The 17139-nt window shown below is 37.8% G+C and overlaps 1 protein-coding gene across 2 annotated transcripts; it reads right to left on the bottom strand.

Moving 5' to 3' along the window:
- Positions 1–227: 227 nt before the first annotated feature.
- On the bottom strand, positions 228–16846 carry IL15 (interleukin 15). Of its 2 annotated transcripts, none has more exons than XM_058024125.1 (7): positions 16802–16846; positions 11101–11221; positions 2254–2354; positions 1749–1830; positions 1554–1595; positions 572–715; positions 228–433 (listed from the first exon to the last, which is right to left on the bottom strand). In XM_058024125.1, the coding sequence occupies exons 2-7, from the start codon at positions 11152–11154 to the stop codon at positions 281–283; spliced, it is 576 nt and encodes a 191-aa protein (XP_057880108.1). In that variant the 5' UTR covers positions 11155–11221; positions 16802–16846; the 3' UTR covers positions 228–280. The 2 variants fall into 2 exon arrangements, with proteins under 2 accessions (XP_057880108.1, XP_057880107.1); XM_058024124.1 differs by lacking the exon at positions 16802–16846 and adding an exon at positions 16667–16779.
- Between the last annotated feature and the right edge of the window lie 293 nt (positions 16847–17139).

The following is a 17139-nucleotide window of genomic DNA, read 5'->3' as shown; positions in this document are numbered from 1 at the left end:
TTTTATGGTGGCAAATAATTTATTTCTTTTTTGTGATATTTCTTCCAGTGAGAAAACTGGAGATAATTTTTAATGCCCTTATGCTAGCATTGTACAAAAGGGCAAAGAAGAGTCTTCACATAAATATTCTAATTTTGACTTTGAGTTCTTGGACAGAAGAAGTGATTGAGCGTCCCTGAAAACCACAATAGAAAAACAGATATATTAAGAGATAGCCAAGAGGATTATAATTTTTTTTTCTGGTTTATTTTTGGTGATAATCTAATTTCTCTGAGGGTGTTCATGTAAGAATATTCTTTACCAGCTTATGTCTTTTTGACCAGTGTTTGCAATCCCTTTGTATAACCTTTTCAAAATTTTGTACAAATTCGGTAAAATTTTTTTCTTCATATTCTTCACATTCTTTGCATTTTTCTGATTTTGTGGAAGCCAACTGAAAAAAAGAAAAAAAAAGGGCATTAGTTTTTCTCATTAGTTTTCATCCCACAGTTTATGTAACTAAAGAGGTATTTCTGCTATCCAATAAACATTTTGATTTGCCTTTTTTCCACACACAGTTGGTGCTGCTTACCTTATTTTTTTCGAAGCTGTCATTCCCATTTTTCCAAATGTTCCACACATCCTGTGTTTTACTACAATTTTTGATACGACATTCTTGAAATATCACTTCTGTCTCTAAGAAAAAGCACCTCATTACAAGTTCCTGGCATTCTTCCTGAAAAAAACATGCAGTTGCAATAGTTTATGATTAAAAAGGAATAAGCAAATGTAGGTCATAATTTATTATCTAATTTAAACCACAAGTATTATATAAGTGAGATGTAATCTAAGATAAAATCAGCCACAGAGACTGATTTTTACTTACTGGGCATCTTTTCTTACTATTCAAATACATTTGAATATCTGCAGAGATGGGCTGTGAGAGCTAAGAACAACAAGAGCAAGCAGTTTGCTGAGATGGGGTGAAACATGAAGAACACAGGAAAATAATTAATGATAGGAACCTGGCATATAACTAACCATAGTGGAATTAATTTAATAGTGTGCTTAGTAGTCTTAACACTTTAACTCAGAGACCTGAATTCAGAATGGGTAAGAGAGCAGAGGAAGCAGGTAATGTTGCCTTAATTAAAAAATGAATCCCAGAATTATTTTAGCATTGTTTGCCTTGATAAAATGACTTTGAACCACACGATCACAGAGTAGTTTGGGTTGGAAGGGACCTTAAATATCCTGTACTTCCAACCTCTCTGCTATGCACAGAGCCTCCTCTCTGTGGGCCAGGATGGCCAAAGCCCCACCCAACATGGCCTCAATCATCCCTTTCAATTGATTAACTTTAGCAGCAGATGATTAAATAAGGATAATTAATACCTGCTTGCATAGTTTATCATAAGCACATTGATTAGAAGTACTATTAATTCCAAGGCAAATTATTTGATTTTAGACACATTTATCAAATTAGAACAAGTCTGCTTTAGGGGATAGTTCAGGTAAGGCCATGAAGGCACCACATTAAACATCAGTTGTGGTCACATGTGAAGTTTACTTACATCCTCATCTGCGTTGGCAGTGTATAAACTGACATCAATGTCCTGCAAGAAAATAAGAGTTGTAATTATCAACATTAGCTAACAAACACCATCCCTCTCCCTCTCACTAGCACTTCCTAGCTGAGTGCAGTGCTAAATATTTTATTAAGGCTTCTTCTAGGATTACATGAAAAGCTGACTGTTTCATGGACTTACTTTGGATGTCTTGATGGCTTGCAAATCCTGCAGAACTTCTTCCCACTTGCAGCGTCCTGCTTCTGTCTTTGGAACATAAGCACTGGAACAGAAGGAGCACAGTGACCATCAGGATAAACAGGAGGGATCTACAACCTTTACCATGAAAAAAAGGACTCAGCATTGTAAGATATTAGAGATACAGTGTTTACGTGTAAATACATATGGTAAGTGCTTGGGGCAAGCAAGCAGATTTGAAAAATCATAAAATCACACAGATACATAAAAACAGAATCTCACGTCACACACAGTATAAACAATGTGGGTTTTTCAGAAGGCCAGATTTACAGAACAAAATGCAAGAGAGACGTTCAATTACCTGATGTAAAATACCTAAAATTCTTTTAAAGTGTAAAAATAAAATTCCAAATCCACTCTCTGAAGTGACTGGAGACAAGTAACAGCTGTGATAGTGAAAATAAATAATTTGTAGCTACTGTCCGATTGACATTAGCTCTGTATTTACCATAGGAAGAAGATGATTAGTCCCATTCCATTCTTTAAAAGGCAAAAGCAGTGGCTGTTCAGAAGCAGATACTGCAGACAAATACTCTTCAGGTGTGTTTTCTGGAAGACACAACCAAAGTGATGCCTTGTCACCATTCGATTCCACAGAATTTTGCTTTAGTACCGACTTAATTAACCAATTTTCCAAGACTTTCAACAAAGACAAAACCCTGTTGTGTGTAGCTGGAAGGACCAGCTGATTTGTAGCTTGGAGAAATACAAAATCACTTTACCAGACAGTTGGTAGAACACACAATGTTTGGGAAAGGAATGCTGTTTTTTAATAATGAATTTAAATTAAGCATTTTAAAAGCAGTTACCTCTGAGTGATATCTAAGGTACACTAGTATTGTTTTCTCTTTAAAGAAGCAAATCTGTAAGCAAATGAAAAAACCTTTCTTTAATGAAGCAGATACAGCCAACGACTTTGCTGATTTGGCTGTCACAGAAGCAATAATCTAAGTTGCTCAAGAGAAAATATTTGTGGTTTTTTACAGTATTTAAGTTACATGTGATGGAAAATACAGACAGTCAAAATTACATGCTTCTGCCTAAATACCATATATCTAAACTTTTTTATTAATATTTGCTTATAAATGTCTCCTTGAATCCTTGAGATAAGATATTCATAAATATGAAAATTTCTTTCCAGGCTACGCCATTTGGTTCTTTTTTCTCCTTATTTTGAACTGTATTTTTATTCTTTATTTATATCTTTATTCCTCATCTGCTTCCTTGTTCCTGAAAACAATTGACCAGAAGCATACAGTGCACTCAGGTCTAATGAGGGATTTGGAAACCGGTGATACTGTTTTCAGTTTTTGTGGGAAAAGGGGAACTACTGCCAGTGTTTTCTTCACACCTGGTGGCTCAGACCTCAATATGTGTCCCTGCCAGAACTTTATGTCCACTTCTTTCAAAATCCTGAAATGTCCTGAGAGTCTTTTGAAAGACTTCATTTGCAAAAACTCTCACCCCATAAGTCTCACCCTATAAGTCTAACCTTCTTCATTGTTGATTATTCTCGAATTTTCTCTCAACTTCCTGACTTTTAGCATACAGTTTTTTCCTTGATCAGCCCCCCCTTCCTTGTTCCCATGAGCAAATCAGCCTTCTCAAACACCTCTCTCTCATAACAATCTATTTTCCCATTTCTCATTTCACTCTGTAATACAATAGACTTCTTGCACATTATTCATTATTATTATTTTAGTCAGTCTCTTCTTCTCCCCTGTTCTAAAAATGTGTGTCCTCAGCATTTTCTCTCTGGCTTCCTGTGCATCAAAGTACTTTAAATCTTCTTTTCTCTGTTACTGCAGCAAATTTCCCTCTGGAATCTTACCATCACCTCCAGCTCCCTCCAGTCCTTTGGCATTTTATTAAGAAATGTCTCATGCATAAAGTAGGGGTCTTTTTAGATCTGCATCCAAGTACTGTTTACATCTTGTAAAATTTTACACCCACTCATTTGCATTGTTGCAGCAATTCTTCTTCTGTGATTTTTTTTCCAGGGGTGGAGCCATGGAGAGTAAAGGTTTCATAAACTAATGGAAGTGGCTTTAAGAGGAATGGAGCCCATAAATAAAGCAGCACTTCTGAACTAGATAGATGTTTCCATATACTGAGCCCTTAAATAAGTAATTTTGAGATCAAATTTTCATGGATTATGAGTAAGTTTTAGAGACAAGACATATTCTAGCTGCCTTGTCATGGGGTAAATGCTGAAAGCCAAAGAAGGAGATTCACTGAAGAATCTCTCTGCTCTTTCATCCCTGAGTTACTTTAGGCTTCTTATAGGAAACAATCGAAGGGAAACAAAGAAAAAAAGCCCTGAGTTTGAATTAGTGTCAGAATGGCACTGTCCTACATGGCTTATTCTGCCTGTGTCAGGGAAGTGCTAACCTTCAAGGGAGTTTTCTCAGTAATCAGCCTGGCAGGAGCCTCTCTCAGTTTATATCACATTCTGTATTTATATGTTCTTTGTTTGCTACTTGTTGATTTGCTTTGGCAGTCCTTTCTCCTGTCTGTTCCTGATAATTGGCATTTATGCCAGAGAGTAAAGTTTGTAATGCCTACTTGAAAATTTTGCTGAAAGGTCACAGAGTCGTTGCTGTTCCACTCAATACATTAAACATCAGAACATAAAATGTAAGAAGTTAAATATTTTCTTTTGACCTTTACTTTCTTTTGCAGACTGTGCTTGAGGCCCAGAGCTCAGACTGTTTCCTTGTGGAGATGTGCCCTGTACTTGGCTACAGACCTTATATTTGCCAGGTGGCAAAATCCAGCCAGGAAAGAAAGCTAATTCATGATTCTTTCTCTTTTCATCCTTCCATGCAATGTCAGTCTTTTAAAGGTATCAATCCCTCCTCAAATTGTGAAAGACCAGCTGAATGTTTTCTTGATGCAAGGACGTACAATATTAATTATATATGCTAGGTTAGCTTGCCAAACACAATTGACACAGAGACTCCCTGAATTTTGCTAGTGGCAAAAATAATTTAGCTCAAATACACAGCAAAGAAAAAGCACAGAGCAAAAAACTCATTTGTAAGGCACAGGTGGTGAGATTTGACTGTTTATCCCCAAATGACATCCTTCAGGAGGCAATATGTAATAACTAGTTAAAAGGCCTTTCAGAGTAATTTCTCACAGATAAATAGTGAGAATAAAAACATATTCAAAATGTAAAGGGCATTAATAAAACACATAAAATAGAGCCAAAACTAAAGTTTGTTTAGCAAAATGTGTCCTGATCTATACATTTGTTGTTAGGCACTCCTTGTAAATATTATTTGTGATATTTTTATCATAGCAACAAATACCCAACAGGGAATGAGAACACAATTATGGATTAAATTTCTGTGCCTTTTTAGGGTAGGATATTAACAACTAGAACGGTATTAAACATGGAAACTTGAACAGCAAAAAAATTATAAATTATGTCATATTGATGCATAAAATTGAAACCTCTGAGGCCATAAAAATAGTTGTTACAGGAACAGCTGCTGGACAGATAATATCTCAGCCTTAGCAAAATACTCAGCTTAAAGACTGCAAGACCATACACTGATAGAGATCTGTAACACACTTGTAATAGATAAAAGACTAAAAATAGCAAAAGCAGTTCTCAGAATTGTGAAGTCAGGCAAGTTCCAGAGCTTTTTAAAAAGAATTACAATCTATGGCCCTCTCCTACACTGATACTTTTACTGGAATTTGCTGGATCAGGCATGATGCAGTTTGAAACATTCTAGCATGTTTTTTCATAATTTTTGAATGGTAAAGCTAGAAATCAATCTTATTTCATTCTAAACAAGGAGCCAGCTGACTCTGTACATGTAAGCATTAATCTCTGGGCTTTTTAAGGAACTTCAGTGATAGCATGGGTTGCCTATTTCCAGAAGAGGAACAAAATCAGAAGAAAATGTGGTAGTGTTACATCTGTCTGAGGTCAGAGTGAACATATCAGCACATTTTAGTTACTTTGATAGATTACACCCACTCCCAAACAAGAACCAGAGCTGTTGCCAATACAAACAATGCAAAAAAAAATTATGTGAAGGCTCAAGAGATCACAAGCTTTCTCCAATGTTCTTTGTGCCCACAGGACACTGAAACTGGCTGATGAGCATAGCAGAGTATGGCTGAAATGTGCATGCTGAAGAATTTTACACAGGAACTTACACATTTCTAAGCCTCCAAGCTCACTCATTTCTGCTCCTACTCTGCAGCAGTTGAATTTCTGAACTATTGCACTGGACTGCTCCTCAGAACACACACCTTGAAGTTTCCCAAACTTTGGCCAGAACAGGTCCAGCAGCATTTCAGACCCAGGGAAAAAAACCTTCCTAACTGATTTTTTGATTTTTCTATTCTGCATTCACGTCACCACTGTAGGCTGTCTCAGAAAGCTTTTCTTGCAATTGATTGGCCTACATATAATGCTATCATTTGTTTTACACTTGGACATTAAGCCTCCAAGTTGCTGCTTTTGTTCCACTCGGTTTTCTACCTTTTGTTTGCAGAGCCTGAAGGACATTATTGATCTTTATCTGGTGCTGCACAGACAGCTAGCAAAGGTTTTGCATCAGAGTGGCCACAGGAGTGGCCTGTTGACCTGTTTCATGTGGGTTTGAGCTCTTTATTTTTCTTTCAGTTCACCAGGCACTGTGAGAACATTTTCATCATTTCAAAACTGAGCAATCTAGCTGAGAGAAAACAAATCTCTCCTCTCTTAGTTTTTGATGTTTAAATAAAGATTTTTCCATTTGCAAAAGTTTTAATTGGTTATATGAATTAGAGAAAATGATCCTTTAGAAAATAATTAAAGTATAAACAGAAATAAAAATTAGTTTTCATTAATTAAATGAAGGCTATTTTGTTTTCTGATATTTATGTGTGGACAAAACAGGTGTCATAGGCTGCTTTGAGATGAAGTATTCTGTCCCAGCTTTTGGATGCTCCATACTTTGGATATGGTTTGAGCACTGAACTCTCAGGAAAGGTGCTGGCAAACCCCTCAGGTCCTAAAGAGGGCAGAGAATTACTTGTAGCCCCTATTGAACCACATTGCTGGTTAAAAGTCACTTTTACTGAGTGCAATATAGAGCTTGAGTTCACTCTCAACACTGGATCTTGCTCATAGTTTCAGTCAAATTATTTTCTTTTTTAAAATTGTCACCAGTGCACAGTACATAAATTTGCACTATTTCAAGTTGCTCATCTTTAGCTGGAGAAAAACTACTAGAAAACCACTTTGTCCTCACTGTGACCTGTGTGTCCTGAAACTGCACACAGTTTAAAATGAGACTTGAAATATTCATGTGTCATTTAAATTATGCAAAATAATCTACAGCAACCATAAAATCCTATGAATCTGAGAGATATTTTCAGCTACACGAGTGCAGGAGATGAGTGGGGGTTTTGCCAAAAAATAAAAGAAAGAAGGAAAAAGGAAAAAGAAGGAAATTTTTTGAAAGGAGAACATGAGAAAAGTTGAACTGAAATGCTATATAGGAAAGCTCCATGTTCATAAGAGCTTCTGCAGGGGGAAGTGCTGGGCAGAATGGCTAAGTAAATTACACCACTGAATTTGGATTATGTCTGACCTTGGTTGAATCAGTTGTTTTCTGCAGACTAAACAAAAATTTAGTCCTAATTTATTTGGCACTTTGAGAATTTTTTTCTTGAAGATGGTAGCAAAAATGGTCAATCTCAGGATAAAATGTCCTCATGTATCAGCATCAACTCTACTTATCAACAACTAAAACCCGAGTGTTATTAACATTATTCTCATCTCAGTTCCAAAACACAGCATTGTACCAGGTACTTGGAAGAAAATCAACTCTATTCCAGTCACAAGTGCATTAAGACAGAAACTTAAGTCCAAAATGCCACAGCATACCTCTCAAGCTAAATGGGCAATTTTACCTGCAAATCAGCAGCAGATAGAGTGAGAAATATTGCAGCTGATTCATATGATTCCAGACCTTAATGTCAATATATTATTTTATCATCTCCCCTTTGCATTAGCATCATGATGCAAAATGAAACTCACATCATTTACTACAAAAAAGTTTAAAACCAGGCATCCTTAGTAGCCCAGAGAGTTGTATCTTTGAAGGACTGAATCCACCAAAATATGCTTGAAAATTCTAAGATAATGTAAATTATGGCACAAGCGTTCATTCTGAATAGCAGCAAGGGAACAGGAAAGTGGGTTGGTCTCTAACTCTGTGGAACAGGATAATGAGGTGAGAAACATCCCTTTTGTATGAAACAAAAGGAGCATAACTGCAGGCAAAAAGCTGTAGCCCATTTAATAACACTGTGTTTGTCTGGAATTGCAATAAAACAAAATTAAAGAGGAAAAGCATGCAGCTATCTGCTTTGTTTCTGTGGGAAATGGGAAGGCACAGGAGCAGTCTCCCTACTTGTATGCAGCTACAGATTTCTGGGAAGCACAAACTGGCTCAATGAGTAAAAATTACCAAGGAATTAAGGAGAGAGAAAAGAAAAGCACGAATCATGCAAATCAAGGCTCTCTGTTGAAAAGTTTGCTTGAATGTGAGAGAAGGAGATGGGGAAAAAAGCATACTTAGGATTCAAGGGAGAAAATACCCACACAAGAATTCAGCCAAGACATAAAGGTTAACAGCTCTATTTTGCAAAGAGTATTGGGAGACATAAATAATCTGGTGCATTGTGTCATGTTGCAGGAGAAATAGCTACATTTATGGCAGCCTTTTCTTTAGAAGTTTAGTTGGAAGCTGTCTGAGAGCATAGAAAAGAGAATCGCATGACAAATATATATTTATTTATTTATTTATATACCTATAAACTCTACTTTTTTATAACTAACAGAATTCATTGAAGTGACTGTTATTTCTGTACCTGTTTTTCTTAAGTCAGTACATACAAATGCCACTGTGAGGTCTTTTCCTCCCTCCACCACTGTCTAACCTCCTAAGGATCTCTTTTAGAAAATACTGGGGGATTGTGATTATAGTGAGTCCAACAAAATCCCACATTCCCTATAAAAGGACTTAATTAATCATCTGTCTCAGAATGAAGTAAAGCTTGTAGATTGTATTTAGAGGGGGAGATTTTCTTAATTTAAAAAAAAGTGCTAGTACACTGCACTACACTCGAAGATGCTTTCATTTGAAAGTAAGTTGCCATGGTGACATTTTTCTCTCTTTCCTCCAGGAAAAAAAAGAAAAGAAAGAAAAAAAAACCCAATTTGAATAAACTTTCCCCAGTACAACTTCATTCAGGAAAGTATTATTTCTTGGCTTGGATAACTGCCACTGAATGCTGTGAAAGAACAGTGATTCAGAATCTGTCCTGGACACCCATATGATATCACTCCACTACCGTGCCTGTGATTCAGTCAGCAGACAAAATATGTAGCCAGGAGGATCTCAGGGGACTGTTGATGACCCATGGAAGAGACTTTGTTTGTTATCCTCACTGGGGAGCTAGGGAACAGAAAATATTACATCCATTTCTGCTTGGCAACAATCGTGAAAATTGCGTTTTTCGTAAGTTATGGAATGTCTGTTTGATGGTCTTCCTCTTGTTCCCACCACCATCTGGGAAACTTGGAGACAGAACCCATCTTCATTCAGCTTCTGAGACTGTTCTGAGACTTCTGATAGCAGAATGTACTTATGTTAGCTTTTGTGCAGTAGTTTAAAAGGCTATTTTATATAAATAATCTCCATTGAAAACAAGAGAAAATCTAACTCATCTAGAAATCATCATATAGTTCAAGTCCTTAATGATTATTAAAGATTTAAAGGAAAAGAAATCTGTACAAATCAATCACAGAGTGCACAATGATATATTTATTCTTAGTGGTTGGAATTTCTCAGCTTTTTTCCTAACAGTAGACTATTCTTCTATGATTTATATTTTCAAATAATCTTCACTTTTAATTCTTTTAAGAGACACAACATAGATGTTACACCTATATGCTACATCTGGCTGTGTGTTACACCTGCTGTTAGAAACTCAGCCTTATTGAGAAGGATGTTGTCTTTTTGTTTGTACCTTCATAGCTACACCATTCACTGTGTATAAATATAAAAAACAGCAAAAAATTATTAATTTAAGAGATGATAAGTTAATAGCAAAAATACCAAACTTACATATACCTTTAAAAGGGGCAGTGGTATAGTTGTATTTTAAAATGTTCACTGGCTTTGGGAGCAAACAGAATTGCTTCCAGAACACATGAGACTTGTTTTAATTTATCATGGAGGATGAAAGCATTTAAATAGGTAAGTCATAACATTAGCATGACCACAGGCAAACTTGCTTTCTGATGGTCACACAATCCTGCATCTGCATCTTGCTACAAGAGTAATTCCTGTAGTCAAAACACCACTGGCTGAATGTGCATTTGAAATTCTCAGTGAAAATAAAGACTTGTTTGCTTGTCATGCTTTTGATTTTTTTTCACAGCCTTGGAAGAGTAAATAACCTTAGGTTATTTCCATGTACTACGGGCAATCATTGTGTAAGAACTGGCATGCTCAGGACAGTGACTCAGGACCTGCTTCCAAATTCCCATAGCTTTTATTGGTGACACTTGAGTTCCAAAATTTTCTCCAGAATCAGGAGGTCTGTATTTTCTCGCTTTTAATAAAAGCTTAGAGTGATGCAATCATTCTGGCACTTTGCATGAAATCACACAAAGCTATTGGATAATCAGTAATGAACTCAAATTTGAGATGATTAATTGGTTCTGTGACTTCTGCAGGAAAACAACTGGAAAGCCAGCAGAAAAGATGAGAAAGATTGAGCATAGACTAATTAACATAAGAATCATCAACCAAAAGAAGAATTAACATGAATAAGAGAACTATGTGACTTGTAGCCAATGAACATTAATGCCTCTCCTTGCTAAAATTTCACACAGTAAAGAGTGTAGTAAATACTCTCAAGGATCAGGGGTTTGGCCTCATGTGTTGTGAAATATCAGCCAGACACAGGGATTAGGACCGAGCAGAAAAGCAGGCCAGAACTTGCTGTGTCACAAGTCAACTGAAAAATATGAATATGAAAAAACCCCAGACCTATTTATAGTGTGACAGTTAATTCTGGTACAACTGAACAACAAGGAGTGGAAAAAAACAACGCAAAAATTATAGAGTAGAAGGATTTAATCTAAAATACCAGAGATGTTTACAAGCCTTAAATTTTCTTTATTACCTACTTTTCATGTTGGGTTGCAAAATACCATTACAAGGTTTCCTGAACTTTCAGAAGAATGTCATGTTGTTTAAGAAGTGCTTACCTGGCTCTGCAGCCTGCTCAGTGCTCCAGCAGAGTTTTGTGCCATCCCCAGCATTCTGCCTGCTGGACCATTACTCAGAAGAGAAGCACAGCATCTGGGTCAGAAAACTACATTTTGGGGCCTACATGGGGGGAAAAAAACGTAAGTATAAAGCCACAATGGATTTCTGAGTGGCTTTCAGCCTATCCATTAAGATGATTCGAAGCAGGAAGCCTCTTAAATTTTGTGAGTAACTTCTGCAAGTCTCCTGTATATATTCTAAAGGCTTAGGGGCAGACAGCAGGGATGCTGCTGGTGCACAGAGGTGGAATTTCAGTTGTATGACTGGATGGAGAGCACAGCAAGGAGTCAAGACATGGTGGGAGTGAAAGGAAGGAGAAAGTTTGAGGGTAGCAGAAGTAGAAGGGTTTATGATCACTAAAGCATATTCTACTGAAAACTCAATCCCATGCTCACTGCTTTCCCATGAATTCATAATCATAAAAAGGTATTAAATCTTTAATCAGAGTATGATGTAACGATTTCCTTTTTCTCACACACCATTTGTGAACCAAATGGATTGTTTTCGCAGAGTGGACCAAGCCCCTGGAAAAACCCAAACCAAACCAAACCAAACCAAACCAAACCAAACCAAACCAAACCAAACCAAACCAAACCAAACCAAACCCCTGTATAAATGGCTTTGTTTGACCAAAAAGGTGTGGAGAAAAGGAGACACAAGATGACAGAAAGAAAACCTGGTTTCAATGACAAAGGCAGCTGGATGCAGCCCTGAGTCTTCTCCTTGCCTCCATCTCACCATCTTTCTGTGATTTGGGCAGACTCCTTAACACAGATTTTTCACAAGCAGCAATAGTTTCGTGAGCTCTGTCTCACCAGAAATCCTCCCTTTTAGTTACTTTGCATATCTGCCCCTAGGATAGGATGCCTCATGCTCCCCAAGCAAATATTTCTGGTTGCTGTAGCCAGCTAGCTCAGATGCTAGCTCAGGTTTTTCCAGGGGAGATGTTACAGCGTGAAGAAAAATGTGTCCTTGCAGAGCTTATTTCAAAAGGGCTGCAATTCCTCACAGCTGCACCAGAACACACAGGGGGCTAAAGTGAACGCAGACAATCCTAGAGACTGCTAAGCAACCACTTAAAACAAAAATAAAAAAATTATATCCAGATATCACAGACTGGGCCCCAAATATTTAGGTTCCTCCAATATTTTTGCATTTGTAGAGTAAAATTCCTCTTTTCTTATCCTTTTCCTATCCTTTTGAGAAAAACTGACTAATCCGTGATCAAGATGAAAATGGATAATATGCTGGTAAGTTATATATATATATATATATATATATATATATATATGTATATATATATGTATGTATATATATGTGTATGTATGTATACATACCCATATGTATATATGTATATTTATATATAAATATTTATTTATTTATTTATTTTTATATATATATAAAAGTATATACTCTAGACAGTGTAAAATCCGATTTTTCGTGTGCCCATGTAAGTAATTACTCTAAGATAGTGTAGCTTAGGCTGTAGACATTTTTATTCAATAAAAATTATTGAAAATTAAATAAAATGAGCGAAAGAAAGCTGTAAGCAGTGAGGCAGCATGTGTGAACCCCAGTCTCATGGCTTTGACCATCACCAGCATCCAGTGTGGGTCACTGCAGGTGAGGTTTACCCTTGGGATCCCCAGTGCAAGCCCAGGTGAGCTGTCACCCTCCTGTCACCCCCTGTGCTGCCCAGCCTCTCCACGGCACTGACAGCCCTGATTATAACCAATCACAGCGCCAGCATAATCAAACCTCAGGAATGTGAAGCAATTGAAGCAGCAAGTGACCTATTTACCCTTACAAGCAGCAGCACAAAGAAAACCTCCAGGAGCTACACCATTGCCTAAGCACACCATCAGGAAAAGGAACTGTTCTCATTTCTTTTCTGGCAAAGGCTGCAGCACTTGAGCCTTTGAGAGCCGCTGTGACTCACGTTCTTGTGTTCTCATCAGCACACCACACACCCTTGCTCTAGTTGCCATGCCTCTTCTGTCTTTGTTATTTTCATGGCATTCAGCCTGAGGTTCATTTGACATTCAGCCTGAGGCAGGGTGGCTGTATGGCTTACACTAACAGAGAGAATTCATTATTTTTGAGCAATAAGTGCTCAAAAGCTATCCACATGAGTGTGCTCGTGTTGATGGCTTTTCCTCTCACAAGCTCACTGAAAGCTTCCAGCTGCAGCTCTCAGAAGTCAGGCACATTGATTCCCATAGAGAATTCCTTAGTTCTGGAAGGGCAGGTCAGGGCTTCTTCCTTACAAGAAAACAGCAATTTTGTCACTCACTAGAATACATGCAGGCCCCTCTGGTACAAGTGCCATAATTCTTAATTAGCCAATGCAGCACCAAAAGAGGCTGCAGAGCTCATGCCCAACTTTCTATCATGTTGCTTATCAATCAAAAAAGAACCAATGTTAATGGTATGCTAACAACATATTAACAGGTAAAATTAGTTCTAAGATATGTGAAGTAAACCTCATCACTGTCGTTATTCTTTTACCAAAAATGGGTAATTTTCTACTATATATGTTTTTCACAAGATTTTTAGCACTGTCCAATTTGTATCTTCACAAACACAGTCCACGGCAGACAGTGACACAGCACAGTCAATGAGATCAGAAGCACAGTCAATGAGATCAGGCTCGTTCTCCTGCAGAGACAATAAACTTTCCCACACTGTCCTTATTTACAGCTTAAACTCTCGGGAAGAAAATTACCGCACTTGCCATTCAGTGCCTTCTGGAAGACACTGCAGCCAGGGAAAGGTGCAGTGGGAATCATTTCTGACCAGCAGCTTAGAATATGATGGTCCATCCACTCAAAAATAAATTGCAGCCAGTAAATATTCTTCTATTTTATTTTTACTTACAAAAATTTGATAAATTTCAGCATGAGTGGGCTGGATTAGCAACTTCGGTATAAGACTTTTAACTACCACAGAGCACAACCCTTTTAGTCTACATATATTTTTATACAAGTCTTTTCAAAGCAGTTCCTTGGTAGGCAAAAAAGCTCCATCCACCATCTTTTGGTGAAGAATATTTAAGCATTGACATTAGAGTTAATTGGTAAACTATTCAATTGTTCAGTTGTGATGTACAGCAGCTGTATCAACAATGTAAAATAGAGTATGGTGAGTATATATAATGTATAGCAGCTGTATCAACAATATAAGATAGTATAGGGTGAATGATCACCCTCTGCTGCCACTAAGGACTCACCTCATCGGTTATAGCATGAAATACTGCATAAACTCTGAGAAATCAGTAGCTGATAACAAGTAACTGAGAGTAGGGATTTCCTCCCTCCATTTTGAAGCCATTAATTTTAAAATACTTTTGAAAATTAGAAAAAAATTAGCATGCATGGAGAGCAAATGGACATGTTTGGGATGTTCTTGTTTTGCCCAGCACTATAATTTGGTGTAGAGAATTGGGAATGCATTATAATAATGAGAATTGTAGTTAAAATAACCTTTAAAATCACTCTTTCATTTTGAGTGTTTAAGTGCCCAGATAAGCCTCAAAGGAAAAAAAAAGAGGAATGCATGAGTATTCACTCTTCTGGGTTTTGGCTCCTGGAATAGGTCTTGTAGGATCATATTTACAGGAAAATGGACATGTACTAAATGGACCAGCCTAACCTTCTGGAACTAAAGAACAAGGTCACCTTTGTGGATAAAAAAGCTGATGTTGCAAGGAGGAGGAAGAAACAGAAAAGTTGACAGACAAAGGGGTGTCAACCTGAGTAAAATGACACAGCATCTAAAACTAGATGAAGAAAGAGATGCTTGCTTGCTGTGTGGACAAAGTAGAGCTACCAATTAAACAATGCATGACTGTGGAGACCAACATAAGAAGTAAATACAAACAATGTTTAGAAGCACAGTAAACAGCTTTTGCTTGATTCACATTGAATCACGCAGGGTCCTTTGATCTCCTCAGCATCTGACCATGATCTTATTTTTCCCGGAGATCTCAAACATTCATAATGACAGCAGGACATAATGCATTCCTAATGACATCATAGAATTGTTTAGGTTGGAAAAGACCTTTAAGATCATTGAGTCCAGACATTAACCTGAGCACCATACCTATGTGTCCTTTAAAGATCTTCTGTGTTGGCAACTCTACCACTTCCCTGGACAGCCTGTTCCAATGCTGAGCCCTCTAGGTGAAGGAACTTTTTCTATTATTCAATCCGAACCTTCCCTGGCACAACCTGGGGCTATTTCTTCTTGTCTTGTCTTATCACTTGTTACTTGGGGGAAAGAGATCAATTTCCAGGTGGCTACAACCTCATTTCAGGGACTTGTAGAGAGTGATAGGGTCATGGACAAGCCTGCATTTCTCCAGACTCTCTCACACCCCTGGATATCCCCATTCCCAGAGCCTGGCCCTGCACCAGGGGCTGCCCTCTGGTGCTGGTGCAGAGCAGGGCACAGATATAAAGTCTTACTCTAAGCTTCAAACAGCCCAGTAGACTCCCAAATTTAACACCTCTATTGAGATATAAATATTGTTTGTTTAGACTGTGTTAATCTATAATTATCTTTTTCCAAGACAAAATAACTAAATGGTATGTTTTCATTTAACTGGTACATGCCAAATTAATTTGTAACTGTAAATAGAACTAAACATCCTGAGAGACAAAGGAAGCACTTCACTATGTACTGTGTACTGCATACTGCATACTATGTACTACTTGGAAAGTATAGCCACACATGCTGTGATAATTATCGCCCAGAGTTTTTTCCACTGTGTAAGACTCTCTTAAAAGCAAGCTGCCTAAAAGTATCGTCTTTAGGCAGAAGGAATTGCAAGGTAGTGATTGTGCACGGGAAGGAGAATTTCCTATTAGACTTACACAGATATAATTTTGCAGGTTGTGACTTAACAATCTGTGGCAAGCTTCTGTTCCCCACATCTTTCCCTTTTTTCCAACCTATATGAGTCTGATTCTATGGCTAGGTAGGAAGTGTTATTTTTAACAAGACTCACCAGTGCGTATGTTTACTCTTGTTTACTACTGAGTGGAATCTCTCTGTAACACTCCTGTCATCTAGAGAAACCCTGTCGCTGTTTTCAGCAAGATTCCACTGCCTGCAAATTTTCTGTTCTCTGCCTGCATTTAATGCTCTTTTAACCATATACACTAAGAAGTAAATAACTTTTCTCCCAGATTTTTGCCTCTGTCCTTGCTATATTAACCAGGACAGAGTTAACCAGGACAGGCTCAGAGCAGTAGCTTTGTTTTCTCCTCGTTTTTGCTGAGTGAATTTGTTAGCAAACAATGACAAGTTTTCACGAGCTAGCACCAGTCTCCTCTAATTGCGAATTTCTCTAATGCAGCAGAAACGGAGAAACAGGTGCCAAGTGCAAGGTTAAATACAGTATTTAAACTATGTATTTCACAAGAAGCTAAGCTCTAAGTCCAGTCCTTTTTCAAATGAAGAAAAAAGAAAGCAGGAGGATGTCAAAAGTTGTGAAATACTCACAAGTCTCGGGGTGCAGAGCAGCAAGCCGACACGGCACAGAAGCCAGGACAAGGTTCGCACCAGTGACACCAGCAAATGCTCCACCCCCTCCTCCGTCCTGTTTTACTTTCAGTTGTGACATAAATAATTTTGTACCTAATAAGGTGGAAGTCGTTCTCACGACACAGAGCAGGCTGCAGGGATTTCCTGCTGCCGCTTCCTGGCAGAAAGAACCGTGGGGAAATGCACATTCCTACAATTTAGAAGGCAGGGAGCGAGTGCAGTGCACCAAAGGCAGCTGCCTGATTGCTGTCTGAGCATGGACCTTGGAAGAGATGAGTTTCTGGAGCTGGGCATTTCCTTCTTGTTTCTCGGTGAAATAATGGTTTTTTTCAGCAACACTGCTTATAAAACAATGCCAGTCAGTTCACTGTGCTGGCACACTCTGTTACAGAAAGATGCCAAAAATCTATTTATGAACATAAACAAGACTT

This window comes from Melospiza georgiana, chromosome 5 (assembly GCF_028018845.1).
Source record: "Melospiza georgiana isolate bMelGeo1 chromosome 5, bMelGeo1.pri, whole genome shotgun sequence".
Taxonomy (NCBI): domain Eukaryota; kingdom Metazoa; phylum Chordata; class Aves; order Passeriformes; family Passerellidae; genus Melospiza; species Melospiza georgiana.
Note: the sequence above shows the minus strand (reverse complement) of the source record. Positions and strands in the feature narration are given on the sequence as shown.

Excerpts from the sequence above, each read along its gene's own strand:
- IL15 (XM_058024125.1), bottom strand. The coding sequence starts at position 11,154 with ATGCTGGGGATGGCACAAAACTCTGCTGGAGCACTGAGCAGGCTGCAG. Across the intron at positions 1,831-2,253 it reads CTAATCATCTTCTTCCTATG|TGCTTATGTTCCAAAGACAG; the intron begins GTAAATACAGAG and ends CTTCTGTTCCAG. Across the intron at positions 716-1,553 it reads CTGCCAACGCAGATGAGGAT|GAAGAATGCCAGGAACTTGT; the intron begins GTAAGTAAACTT and ends TGTTTTTTTCAG.